Consider the following 13858-nt stretch of genomic DNA (forward strand, 5'->3'; position numbering starts at 1 on the left):
GATACCGAAAGCCAAACAGACATATTTCTCCCATCGCGCTTTCACAGCCATGTTGGCACTGTAAATGTGATTATGCACACAAGCGAGTAAAATGGTTTTCTGGCTATGTTAAATGTCAGAAATTGACCGCTTGCCGTCTCCCCTCTCCAGTTCACAGGTGCTCTTCCTGATCTGCCCCAAACTGATCGGCCAGCAGTTGGTCAACGGGACCGAAGTGCTGAAGTGGCTGAGGGAGGTTCTCATCTGCAGGAACAAGTTTCTGCTCAAGAACAAGGTGCAAAAATTAGATTTAAAAGCATAACTGGTGCAACCTGCACTGGGATTCTATATTCTGCCTGGATGGGTTTCTTTTATTATTGGGATTTTCTCCATTCTTTAAGCTTTATTCTTTGATTTTTCTATTGGTGGCTGTCCTGCAGGAGTGCGCAACGAAGGGCAGTGGCATCCCCATCTGCCGCCAGGCGCAGACCAAGCTGGAGGTGAGCCTCTACATGTTCCTGTGGAGTCCGGACACCGAGGCCGTGCTGGTGGCCATGTCCTGCTTCCGCCACCTCTGCGAGGAGGCCGACATCCGCAGCGCCGCCGACGAGGTGCCCGTCCAGACAATCCTGCCCAACTACGCCACCTTCAGCGAGCTGGCGTCCGTCAGCAACATGATGGGGACAGGTCCGTGCTGCTGCCGCACGTCAAAAAAGAATTAAGCCGCAACTATTTCATCATTCTCGCCCCCCCGGAGATGGAATCGGGGCTGCATGTTGCCGCTGGACTCGAAATGTGTTCAACACCCTGCTCCAGACATTGTTGTTTCTTCTGTCAGAGGTGAAGAATGAATGGGATGCCATCGGAATGAAATCCAATCATGAGTTCTTGTTTCCTCAGGCCGCTCCACTTTACAGAAGAGGGTGATGGCCTTGCTGCGGAGAATAGAGCACCCGACTCCAGGAAACATTGACGTAATGTTCACTTCCTGTTTCTCTGAGTGGCCCTCCTTCATCAGAGTCTTTTGATGATGATGATGATGATGATGATCTTTGGGGGTTTATTTTACTCGCATATTCTGAAAATTCCCAGCATTCATTCGTTAACAATGGATTCTCTTAACGTGTGTTGCCTCCACCTTCAGGCGTGGGAGGATACGCACACTAAATGGGACCAGGCCACCAAGCAGGTCCTCAACTCCCCAAAAAACAAGGGCGACGACGGGCAGGTAAGGATTCACTCTTTTGTAAATGGGATGATGCGTACGTTTGAGTAAATCAAACCTCGTGTTGTTAGTCGTGAAGCCAACCTATTCATGTGGAAACCTGTCAAATCCACCGCTTTCAAAAACTGTAAAAAGTTGTGTAAAAACAGCTGCTGGAACTTGTAACATCTCATGAATGAACTTTGATTTTCACAGAGGCCCAGTTTGTGACATGCAGGACAGAGGGGCTGCTTTATCTTTGTGATGTCACTGAAATGTGCAGAGTGTATTTAGAGCTCTTTAATTTAAAGAAATGTGATTCTGTAACTTGCAAAATCACAATCTGCTTATAAAGATGACTCCGTGGCTTTTTAGTGAGGAAGTCCAGACCTGCATTAAAAAACAAGTATGCAGCCAAAATCTCACAGAAAGTAAGAATATGCGTAATATTGGCAAGAATCTAAAATTCATCAGTTTCAACATTGTGTTTTCTGTATTTTTTTTATTTTTACCGAGTTTTATTTTGGTTTTAACAACTTGTACATTGATTTACACATTTCACGATTACGTCATTTGTAATCCGTCCAGCTGCTTTTTATTCAGGCGATATCACAGAAAAGGAAAATGAGCATTACTTACCAATAATACTATCAGAAGCAAAAAAGAAAGAAAATGGGGGTGGCATTGGTAAAATAGTTCATGTTTTTTATGAGGAGCTAGTGGTACGACTGATCAAAATCTTCTACTTAATATAAAAATAATTTTCGAGCCTCAGAGAATGTCGGTTGTTCCATTTGGAAAACTTCCCAGATCTCATCAATTCACATATTGTATGTCGGCGGCGCCGATTTGCACCATTGAATTGTAACACATCTGACTGCTGCACCATTATTAATATAACCTCCCTCCTCTCACAGCAGGAGTGGATCAACATGACGGGCTTCCTCTGCGCCCTTGGCGGCGTTTGCCTCCAGCAGCGCAGCATGCCCGCCCCCGCCACGTACAGCCCGCCCATGGGTCCCCTGAGCGAGCGGAAGCACTCCATGATCTCCATGGGCCCGTGCGAGGGGTCCAACCCCGTGAGCGGCTCCTGCTCCTCGTCGGCCTCCAGCGAGACGCTCGTCAGCCGCTTCGTGGACCGGCTGTTGGCCCTGCTGGTGTGCGGCCACGACCGAGTGGGCCTGCACGTCCGCACCAACGTGAAGGACCTGCTGGGGCTGGAGCTGAGCCCCGCCCTCTACTCCATGCTCTTCAACAAACTGAGGAACAGCATCGGGAAGTTCTTCGACGCCCAGGGCCCGGTCAGTGCTGCCCAGAGCAAAGAAGAGAAACGTTTTTTTTTTTTTTTTCAGGATTTTCTTTAATCGCGGACTTGCGACGCCACCTTGTAGTACAATATAGTACTGCGTGCTGGAGGCAGTTCGGAGCGAGTTAAATATCTTGTTAATATCAAAAATAAAGCAACACAAGTAGGACCTTTTAACTTTTTCTGCGAGTTCCTCAGTCACAAGTCAGTTTTTTGGGGGGTTATTTCTCTCAGTACATCATCGTATCTTTGAGGATTTCATCGACTATTTAAATAGCATAGCTTTGAAGTTCAGATTTTGATTTGCACTGTATAATTTCTTTTGCTTGGCTATTTAGGCCACGTTTCTGTTATCGTATCTTCCCGACACGTATTGGTTATTTATTTATTTTTTCTCACGCTCGCAGGTTCCCATCAACGACACTAACACCCAGTTTGTGGAGCAGACTATAGCCATCATGAAAAACCTGCTGGATAACCACACAGAAGGCAGCTCCGAACACCTGGGACAGGCCAGCATCGAGACCATGATGCTCAACCTGGTCAGGTAGGACCTCAAACACTGAAGGTTTCACGTGAGATTAGATGAGTTTCGCGATCAGACAATGTTTTGAAAACAATTGATGTGCACGTGCAAATGGCAGAAGCACAGAAAATACGGCAGTTTGGATGTCGGCCACTCGTTCAAAGATGTCGGACTCATTTTACTTCGAGAGCAATTTAATCTCGAGTGTTCCAGACCAGTAAGTAATAGTATTAAGATGTCCAAACCGCTACTAATCGAAATAGGTCTTTATTATAATGCAACAAACTATTCATATATTATTAAGTTCATAATTATTGAACTGTCCGTATACACAACGCATGGTAAATGTGAATAAAAGAATTGTAAATTCAACAATTTTGTGCCTCAGTTCACAATGTGCTTAGGTCACAAAGGCTTAAAAACATTCGGCCACATGTAGCTAGAACTTGGAAATACGGTCAACCGGTTTATATAACCAGACTAATTATTTCTAGAAGTAATATTTAATTAGACACATTTCTACATCTGTGTGATAATCCTGATCACCTGAACTGATTCGCCACATAATACAGACTAAAGTGTGTCCCTGGTGGTCACATAACTGTACTGCAGGTAATGTGTTACTCACAGCTGGCAATTGTCATCTTGGGGGTTGCGCTGGACTAAAACCGGACAGTTCTGGCCTGTGGACCAAAACGTTGCACACCCTGCACTGTTTGATGCAGTGTTTTTGTAATTCAACCGCGTGAGTGCACAGGAAGCAGTAGCTAACCCGAACCCGAACCCAAACCCTCAGGTACGTGCGCATCCTGGGTAACGTGGTCCACGCCATCCAGATCAAAACCAAACTGTGCCAACTGGTGGAGGTGATGATGGAGAGACGGGACGACCTGTCCTTCTGCCAGGAGATGAAGTTCAGGTCGGTGACGCCGCCTCACAGCGGCACGCTGTCGAGCTCCATCTGCATCCGTTTTCTCACTCGCGCTCCCGTGTTCAGGAACAAGATGGTGGAGTACCTGACGGACTGGGTCATGGGAACCTCCAATCAAGCCGCAGACGACGACATCAAGTGCCTGACGAGGTCGGTCTCGCCTCATCCCGACACTGAAGGCATCGGGAGTGAGCCCTTCTTCTCATCAATGTCCTGTGTATGTGTGTGTGTGTTTAATGTGCAGGGACCTGGACCAGGCCAGTATGGAGGCGGTGGTCTCTCTGTTAGCTGGTCTTCCTCTGCAGCCTGAAGAGGGAGACGGAGTTGAGCTGATGGAGGCCAAATCGCAGCTCTTCCTCAAGTAAGACCAACATGGATCTCCTTCTGTTGACAGAACGCCGTTTGGAGTCTGTTTTGGCTTAAACTGTGAAAGGCAGCCAAACACGGCGGATGGTTTAAACTGGCCTGTGGGCCACTTTTATATATATATATACATATATATCAAATTTAATTTGCTGTCAAAATTATATGCCAATAGTTTTTTTCTCTTGTTAGTGATGAAGAAAAATGACAATAACTGCTGTATAATTCGTTCTTTTGTTCATTTAAATGTTTCAGATAGATTTTTAACAGTAACACCTACTGTTCTGTATTATTAAGCAATATTTCATTAAACATTTATACTCTATAAAAAACCCAATTTAAGTGATACTTGCACGAATTTTAATTGAAAAGACTTCCACAACCTTTTTCGTGTCATTTAATCTTGACGTTCTTGCAAAGCTCCAGGTTTGAGCATTCGCGACTTGGAACAGAACGACACTGTTCCGAAACGAAACGCAGAGACGCTGCATTTTCACCCGCAATGCTTCTTTGTGTCGTTTCCCCCCCCCCCCCCCCCCCGACGTTCCTGCTGCGGTTTGCAGGTACTTCACCCTGTTCATGAACCTGCTGAACGACTGCAGCGAGGTGGAAGACGAGGGTCAGGCGGTGGGCGGGAGGAAGAGAGGCATGTCCCGACGCCTGGCGTCACTCCGCCACTGCACCGTCCTCGCCATGTCCAACCTGCTCAACGCCAACGTGGACAGCGGCCTCATGCACTCCATCGGTGAGTCGAGACGCGAGCCTCGAAGGCTTGAAGCCCGTCGGAGAGCGAGTCCGCCGTGAGAAAAGTGTTTGGTTCCGCTCCAGGTTTAGGATACCACAAGGACCTGCAGACTCGGGCCACGTTCATGGAGGTGCTGACCAAGATCCTGCAGCAGGGCACCGAGTTCGACACGCTGGCCGAGACGGTGCTGGCGGACCGCTTCGAGAGGCTGGTGGAGCTGGTCACCATGATGGGGGACCAGGGGGAGCTGCCCATCGCCATGGCCCTGGCCAACGTGGTTCCTGGGTCGCAGTGGGTACGGAGCCCACACAGACGCACATCCACAGTTCATCTCGAATCTGCACGCGGCATGATTGGCCCTTTATTTAGCAAGTCACGTTCTGCATCTCTCTTCATTTGTTTCACACCGATAATTGAGGTAGTTCCTGCTTCCGACATGTGTTGTCACCTTTTTCACTTTTTAATTTGTTCATCGCGCTCATTTTCAGAAGGCTTCTTATCGGCTGACTGAAAAGAATGGGGGGAAAAAAACAAACTGCAACCACTCAAGCCATTTGAAAAGTTAAAAACAGACAAAAAAAGCAGAATTACTAGAAACCTCCATAATGTATAGATTTATAGAAATGGTAAAGTGGGTGTTATTTTGGTTGAAGTAATTCTTTTGAATGAGTTTTATTGTTTACAAATCCCACAAAGTGTTTACTTATGGAAATACTCCTAAATTACTCTGAAAAATGAAATGGGGGAAAAAAAACTGCAACTGGAAGTTTTGTTTGCCGTTTGAAAGAGGGACTTTCCATTTTTCCTCCTTTTTTTTTTTTTTTGAACATTCTAAATGTTCCACAAATCCTTAAGAGGGCGGCAACACACATCCCGTTTGTTTGTCGTCCTTGAAGCAAAGCACTGCTGATGACACTGCATCCATACAGTGTGTTTTTGAAGCGCGCGTTCCATTTAATCTCCAGGACGAGTTAGCCCGCGTGCTGGTCACCCTGTTCGATTCCCGCCACCTGCTCTACCAGCTGCTGTGGAACATGTTCTCCAAAGAGGTGGAGCTGGCCGACTCCATGCAGACTCTGTTCAGAGGAAACAGCCTGGCCAGCAAGATCATGACCTTCTGCTTCAAGGTACAAAAGAATAGCGAGAAGAAATCAAGGCGACTTCTTGTTGTGGAATTTGTTTGACGACTTGGGTTGTCTCCTCGCGGCATACCGTGATATATTTTCTTTTTTGTGTGTGTGTGTGTGTGTGTGTGTGTGTGTGTGTGTGTGTGTGTGTGTGTGTGTGTGTGTGTGTGTGTGTGTGTTAGGTTTATGGGGCGGCCTACCTGCAGAAGCTACTGGAGCCGTTATTGCGAGGAGTCATCACAACCCCAGAGCACATCAGCTTCGAGGTGGACCCCACCAGGTCAGGACTTTGGTTTCTCTATTTTTGATCGGATTACTGTCCGTGTACACTGAAAACAACTTTTTGAAAACGCTCCAACTCCGCCTCTGCGTTGACAGCTAACTGCACATGCGCAGTAGTGTAAACGGACAACGTTTTTCAAACGTTGCCATGTAAACGTGAAACTTTTCCGAAACGAAAATGCAAAAAACTTGAACTTGTTCCTAATGGCTGAATTTCCTGAAGAAGAAGAAATTATATTTTCATTATAATGCAGGTAATTGAGCAAAAAATTATTTTAGTTATTTTCTCTCTTTTGCTGGTCAATTTGTTTGGTTTGGGTCGTGGGTTGTCGTTCGGGACGGAGCGTGTGGTTTAAAGCGTGTGGTCGCTGGTTTGTCTGATCAGGCTGGAGCAGGGCGAGAACCTGGAGGAGAACCAAAGGAACCTGCTGCAGATCACCGAGCGTTTCTTCCAGGCCATCATCGGTTCCTCCAGCGAGTTCCCCCCACAGCTCCGCAGCGTGTGTCACTGTCTTTACCAGGTAAACCCCTCCCCTCTGCTCTCTCTCTCTCTCTCTCTATGACTCTCCTGCTCTCTCTCACCATGCCCCCCCCCCCCCCCCCCCCCACAGCTGCTTAGCCACTCGCTCCGCTCTCACTCGTGTGTGTGTGTGTGCGCGCAGTGTCACTCAAACATTTCAAGCTCCCAACGCTGCTCCGCTCACCGCTGCCTGCCTCAGCTCCACATCGGTTATCCAAACACACCTCTTATCATTAATTCGGAGATTTCAATTTGCAGTACAATGCAGCGTGATTTATCACAGTTCAGTCAGTCTTTTACATGCATTTTGTGCATATTGATGCCATGATTACAAAACATTTGCAATATATTGTGCAGCCCATTGCTCTGTAAATTGAAATCCCAAGTGTGATTAAGCCACAAAAAACTTGCATGATTCAATTAAAAAAAATTACAAATAAATGTTTAATTGATTGAAAGCTCAAATAATTTTATACCTGGTGAAAAATAAGAGAAGCAAATCTACTAAAAATGGCAAACAATGCTGCTGGTGCCAACTGCAGAGGCAATATGATGAGGAGCAAAAAAAAAATCAGTTATAACTGGTATAAATTTGGGCCGAGAGAAAGCGTACTGGTATTTATAAAAAAAAAACAAAAAAAAAACAAGTCAGACAGTAATCTCATCTGCTCGAGTGTTTATAAATATCACAATAGAAGTCCGCAGGCTTCATCAGGACACGTTTACATTACAACTCAAGTGAAATCAGGAATATTGATTTTCCCCTTCGGTTCGGTGTGATCAAAGCTGTCGACTCCAAATCATGCTTCCACATGCTGGCGTCCTCCAGTTTCTCCACACACGCGCACCATTTTGACCGCGCACACCCTTTCCTGCCTTTTTCAACTTGAGTGTCCATGCAGCTTCACACCGCTGCCGCTCCACGCTCCGACCACAGCGGGAAGGACTCTCCGCTCTCATTCATGTTAACCGCATAAAAGCTGTTATCTAATGATGGATTCTTCTGTTATTTTTCATGTATTGACCATGTTTGAGTTCTCATTTTTCATCCTGGATTCCCTTTTGCAAGCGTGTGGCCACTCACACACACACACACACACAGACACGATAGCGGAGTCTTCTGACGTTCAAGCACGCCGGCGCATGCATGGACACGCTTCCTGTCCCCGCAACAGTGATGAAGTCTTTTCTAACAGGAGTTTTTGATACTTTTTTTTTTTTGTCCTGTGTTTTACCAGATCCGAATGTGTGTGCACCTCGAGTGGCCAGGGGCTGCGCAGCGCGTGTGCGTGTGCGTGTGCGTGCGTGTGCGTGCGTGCGCGTGTGCGCGTGTGCGCGTGTGCGCGTGTGCGCATGTGCGTGTGCGCGTGTGTGTGTGTGCGTGTGTGCGTGTGTGTGTGTGTGCGCGTGTGCGCGTGTGTGTGTGTGTGTGTGTGTGTGTGTGCGTGTGTGTGTGTGTGTGTGTGTGTGTGTGTGTGTGTGTGTGTGTGTGTGTGTGTGTGTAGCTGGTGCTGTGACCATGATTGTGCTCATCTCTGTTCTGTAGGCTACTTGCCACTCTCTACTGAATAAAGCAACAGTAAAAGAAAAAAAGGAAAACAAAAAAGCCGTAAGTTTGGAGAATCTATTTTCCCTCAGATTTTTTTATTTTTTTTTTTTCCCCTGAAGCAAAAAAAAAATATTTTTTTGCATTTTATTCATTTGATTTCTTGAGTTCTGAATTTGATTTCTTCTATTTCGTTAAAAATCTGGTTCTGATTTGGTGGGTTTTCGTTTTGTTTGTATTTTTCTGGAAATTTTGTTTTTCTTTTCCCCATATTCAACTTTGTGTACAACCCTTTCTTTAAAATCATCGTACTAATATCGGCGCCATTTTTTTAAAATGTATTTTCAATTAACAGTTCTCGGGAGAACAGCAGCATTCTCTCTCGTCTCTTTCTGGACTCTGCACTTCAGGAGACATTTTCTCAGAACATTTCATCTGCACTAAAAATGACCTTCCTCCATCTCATCTGGCTTCTTTTCAGAAACAAATGTAAACGCACACATTCGCACTCAGCTGCTTAAGCTGCTGGCTTCATGAAAGACACAACGTCTTTCTTTCTTCTTTTTTTTTAGTGATGAAATGTTCTGATAAATTGGCCTCCGTCTGTCATGGGTTGGATTCCTCAGATGTATGGTGACATTTCTCCGCCATATATGACTGTGAGAGTGCTTTTTTTTTTTCTTTTCTTTTTCTTTACATGTGATATCCCTTCAAAACTCATCTCTCATGCTCAAATTCTGGTTGCTTGGCATTTAAACACTTTTTCTTGACTTTCACTACTCAGAAATTACATTTTTCTCACACAAGAGCCACCTCTTAGTCCAACGTCTACTGGAAGTCTTTAATGCAGTTTGTCGCTGGAAGAACTACAAAGACGCTCCCCAGATGTGACCTGTGCTCTCGTTGTGAAATAAACAAACCCCTCTTAATTTATTTTGAGTGCAGAATGGGTCCTGTGAACTGATGATGTAATAATTCCGGCCTTTTTCAGTGTACTAAACCCAATAGCTTGATGGTAGTGTGATAAGATTATTCATCCATTATTGTAACATTTCTTCCATATATGTTATGAGTTAAATGACTTGAGTTTACTTTTAAAATATAAATGCTTCCGATAATATAAGAATAGATAAATATGGCTACATTCTTGAAAATAGCTTTTTGGGCTTTTGAAGATTTTATGCAGTTTGCTTGGAAAAAAAAACCGGTGTAGAGAATGGAAGGTGGTCATATTCACTCATTCAGAATAGAAATTCTTCAAACACTCCCAACTATGGTCAAGATGGCTTTATTACATTCAGAATGGCCAAAATTACTTAGTTATTGGTTGCAACAGTTCCTTTTGTAGGCTCTACATCATTGACGGCATTAATTCTTTAATAGATCTTGTATGACTTTCATTACTAAAATAGTAAAGTACTGATTAAGTTTCCGTAGTTTTTAAGACATTTATTCACACAAGTGTTGTTTGGGTGAACTCAAATGAATGAAACATGAGAGAACGACTCCCATGTTGCCACATTTATCGAAAGCATTCAAACTAACACGCTAACGAACCAGCCTTGCGTCGCAGTGTCTTGTCATACCACCGTGCACCACAAGGTGGTGTGGTGACAAGGAACTACGACCGGACCTAACATATCTTGCTATGGTACCATATTCAAACGGGAAGCGAGGGACTCAAGCTACTGGAAGGGGAAAAAAGCTGCATTTATTATGTGTAGACGTACAAAGCGTAAATAGATCTGCTCTGTCTGCTCTTTGAATATTGATTTAACTTATGCTGCAGCCAGATCACTAAAAATCTGTCAGATCCAGAATGTTGTCACCCCCCCCCCCCCCCCCCCCCCCCCCCTTGTGAGCCCCAGGTTCAACATCCTTGGCTTGACGACCGTTCCAATCTCAAGCCGGCCATTGATTATCGATTTTTTTTTTTTCTTTTGTTAATTAAAGATGAGTTTAGATACGAGACTCAACAGTCCAGGATGCACACGTGACTCCAATGCGGGAAACACCGTATTGTAACAAGTGGAGCCAACTGGAAGGCTTCTCGTTGTACTCGGTTCATTATTTGAACTTCATTCATTTCAGTATTCCTCCTGGAAGGATCACGTCTTGCAACATCAGCAGAACTAATGCAAAGTTTTTACGACCTTACGGTGTTCCTCGATTCCCTCGTCTGGTTTACAGTCTGACTGTTGCAGTGATGTTGGCGAGTGATATGACACAGTTAGTGAGCTTAAAGTTCTCTCCAGTTCTCTCGCGAGATCCTCTTCAGATAAGAGAATTCATAGATAATTGGAGGTGAAAGGAGTTCTGTTGGTTGGTTGAGGTTTTTTGGTAAATGGTGTTTTATTGTTTCACACAAGGGTTAATTTAATTTTTGGTTTATTCTCATATCATTTTAAAACATAGGTTTATGTCTTTTATTTGTTTCCCCAGCAGGAATAGAATGTTGTTGGTTTTTTTGGTGTGTTTTTTTTAAAGTTGTGTAGGGGTAAAATCCCTGATGGGCCATCGACACGCATGACCTCGTCTCCCTAGTTGCAACAAAGATTGACCCATATTTAATCAGTGCAGCTGTTCTACTTTTTGTCTGTTTATCGTGTCGGCATTGGATTTTGCACTTACAGTCCAGTTTCTGTGATTGAAAGTCACACCCAACTCTGCATTTGTCGAACTCTGGAGTGTTCGACGGCGAATGGACTGTGTGTGTGCTCGTGCATGCAGAGTCGATGTGCTGTATCGGTTCAGTGTGGGCGCTCCCTGATCGGACATGACTTTCTCTTGATCCACCTCTCAGTCTGTTTTTGGTTTGACGATCTATACTCCACCTAAATGTTGGGCTCGTGCTGAATGTACAATCTATATTATCCACTACTGACTAGTGACAGAAATAATGGAGACGAGACTTGTCAAATCTGTAACTTCCATTGAAATTGATTTTTGTTGCTCTAATTTACTCAGCGGGGTATTTAATGTAATAAGATCCAAGAGAAAAAAAGAAACACATTGAGATCAAGAGCTACAACAGTTTGCCTTGGAAGAGGAAAAACAAAATGGAGCAATTGTGGTAATGACACAACTTGGATGATCGAATAAACTACAACACAGTGGCCAGTTAACTAATAAACATCTGCAGGGAGCAAAAAATGAAAAAAAAGGAAGTAATCTGTTTGGGACAAAAGACGCGCGATAAAAGTCATGCTACATAAATAATGAATAGATAAGGGTGCCCTGAGCAAGCCCTATAAACTTTTATCTGAAAGGAGATTTTAAAGCCGATCTTATAGGAAAGGGGGTAATCCGCCTCATAAACTCAAACTAGGGGCTGGTTCTTACAGGCAAGAAGCCTGAAAGTTGTACCGATGGGAACTTCCAGTTTCAAGTAAAGTAGGACGTGGCCTTATATTATGTTAAATTTCATTGATAATAAAGGCAAAGGCAGTCCCAATTAGGATTATATATTTAGACTGTTTGTCTGAGGTTCAGTTGTAGAGCCAGTTGATTATGAGAAGTGGTCGTTCTTGACCCCGATTCAATCATTTTTAGTTTAGGTAGGCAAGAGAAAACCTTCATAAAAAGTCTTCGGTTAATGATCTTTATCTGTGTGGACGTAGGTCTGATGACTTATCTCATCCATTACCAAGTTGTGGGCATTTGTTAATATGAATACCTTCGACAAACTTTTATTTTATAACGTTTGTGGTCTTCCACTGTCTGGACTGAGAGATGGACCACGATGTCCTATGCAGGGACTCGTTATGTTCCTCTGCAACCTGCCTGAAGTCGCATCACACACGGCTGTGCTTTGTTCCAAAGCAACATGTGATGTGCAGCTTGGAATGTATGCGGACGGTCGCTCGTGGCTGGACCTTCCACTGCTTCGCACCACAACTCATGGCTCCACGTCTGTCGCCTGCCATCGTTTACTTTATAACAACCCTCCATCTTTCACCACCAGAGAGGTTTCTTGTTCTGCTTTATTTCTCTCTTAAGTCTTTCCTGGGCTGTAACTGGAGAGAGGATGAAGCTCTTTAAGCTCTTGTTACAGCCCAGAAAGAACTGGGGTTGTTTCCAAGTCTCCCCTACATTTGTCTTCCCCACCACCGTTCCACCTGGCATCTCTCGCCGTTCTGGCCTTGGCTCAGCTCATTCTGCCGTCACCCATAATGAAACGTGCACATTTTGTTATTCTCACCATTCCCCACTTTGCTCTTCAATGTGCTCAAATCAATTTGCAGTACTTTCTCTTTCCTTTTGCTCCAACGGGCTCCCTTTCTCACACTGTTCTCTCCTGTTCCATCTGTTCTTCATTTCCCTCCCTCACCTTCCATTGTCTCTCCTCACTCCACCCTTTTTCCTCCCCCACACAGGTGGTGAGTCAGCGGTTTCCTCAGAACAGCATCGGCGCGGTGGGCAGTGCCATGTTTCTGCGGTTTGTCAACCCGGCTATCGTGTCCCCGTACGAGGCCGGCATCCTGGACAAAAAGCCCCTGCCCAGGATAGAACGAGGTCTCAAACTCATGTCCAAGGTACGTCTGGTGGCTGCCGGAGCTCCGGGGTGCGGCCCGAGTGCAAGAAATCCACTCGGTCCTACCAAGTCAAGCAAAGATAATGGGACGTGCAAATCTCTTAGGATATAGCATACTGCCCGTTTTTATATTTTGATCAGAATTAATTTGAGATGACCAAGTCCTAACCCATAAGACTTCATCTTGATGTGAAGATTTGGGAATTCACGGATTATTACAAAGGTTCAGGATGTCGAGACACATTCAATGTCCTGAGCCACCACCTTAGGCAAGATCTCGTTGTTGCTTTATTTTAATCCTAAATGCAAATGTTGCACGCTTCACTCTCAAGTGATACTTGTGCGTTTCTTTCAGATCCTGCAGAGCATCGCAAACCATGTCCTGTTTACAAAAGAAGAACACATGAGGTCTTTTAACGACTTTGTGAAGAGCAACTTTGATGCAGCGAGGAGGTGAGAACCAAGCCGTCGTTGGCACATTCAGTGCTGCAAACACATTGTTTCCAAAAATTCAATGCATAAATCATAGGTAAGCCTCGAGGTTTGGGTGGCGGGGGGGCTTTTGACGCTTTCTGACGTCAATCATGAACATCAGTCTTGAGGTTTAAGTACGCGTTTTCTATTCTCCCATCACAGGTTCTTCTTGGATATAGCATCCGACTCTCCGCCCAGCGACTCTGTGAATCACAGCTTGTCCTTCATTAGCGACGGCAATGTGCTGGCTCTTCACCGCCTCCTGTGGAACAACCAGGAGAGAATTGGCCAGTACCTGTCCAGTAACAGGTGAGGAAAGAT

General features: G+C 44.8%; 1 protein-coding gene across 1 annotated transcript in view; it reads left to right on the forward strand.

Annotated features, from left to right (window-relative positions):
• nf1a (neurofibromin 1a) overlaps positions 1–13858 on the forward strand; it is a 57217-nt gene that overhangs the window by 13799 nt on the left and 29560 nt on the right. The window contains 17 exon segments of the mRNA XM_080512326.1: positions 151–298; positions 300–666; positions 880–953; positions 1124–1207; positions 2101–2484; positions 2897–3036; positions 3812–3934; positions 4013–4096; positions 4191–4307; positions 4873–5054; positions 5138–5349; positions 6020–6181; positions 6364–6461; positions 6849–6984; positions 12906–13064; positions 13419–13516; positions 13700–13846. Of these exon segments, the coding sequence (XP_080368452.1) occupies positions 151–298; positions 300–666; positions 880–953; positions 1124–1207; positions 2101–2484; positions 2897–3036; positions 3812–3934; positions 4013–4096; positions 4191–4307; positions 4873–5054; positions 5138–5349; positions 6020–6181; positions 6364–6461; positions 6849–6984; positions 12906–13064; positions 13419–13516; positions 13700–13846 (2715 nt within the window).

This window comes from Blennius ocellaris, assembly GCF_963422515.1.
Source record: "Blennius ocellaris genome assembly, chromosome: 2".
NCBI lineage: Eukaryota > Metazoa > Chordata > Actinopteri > Blenniiformes > Blenniidae > Blennius > Blennius ocellaris.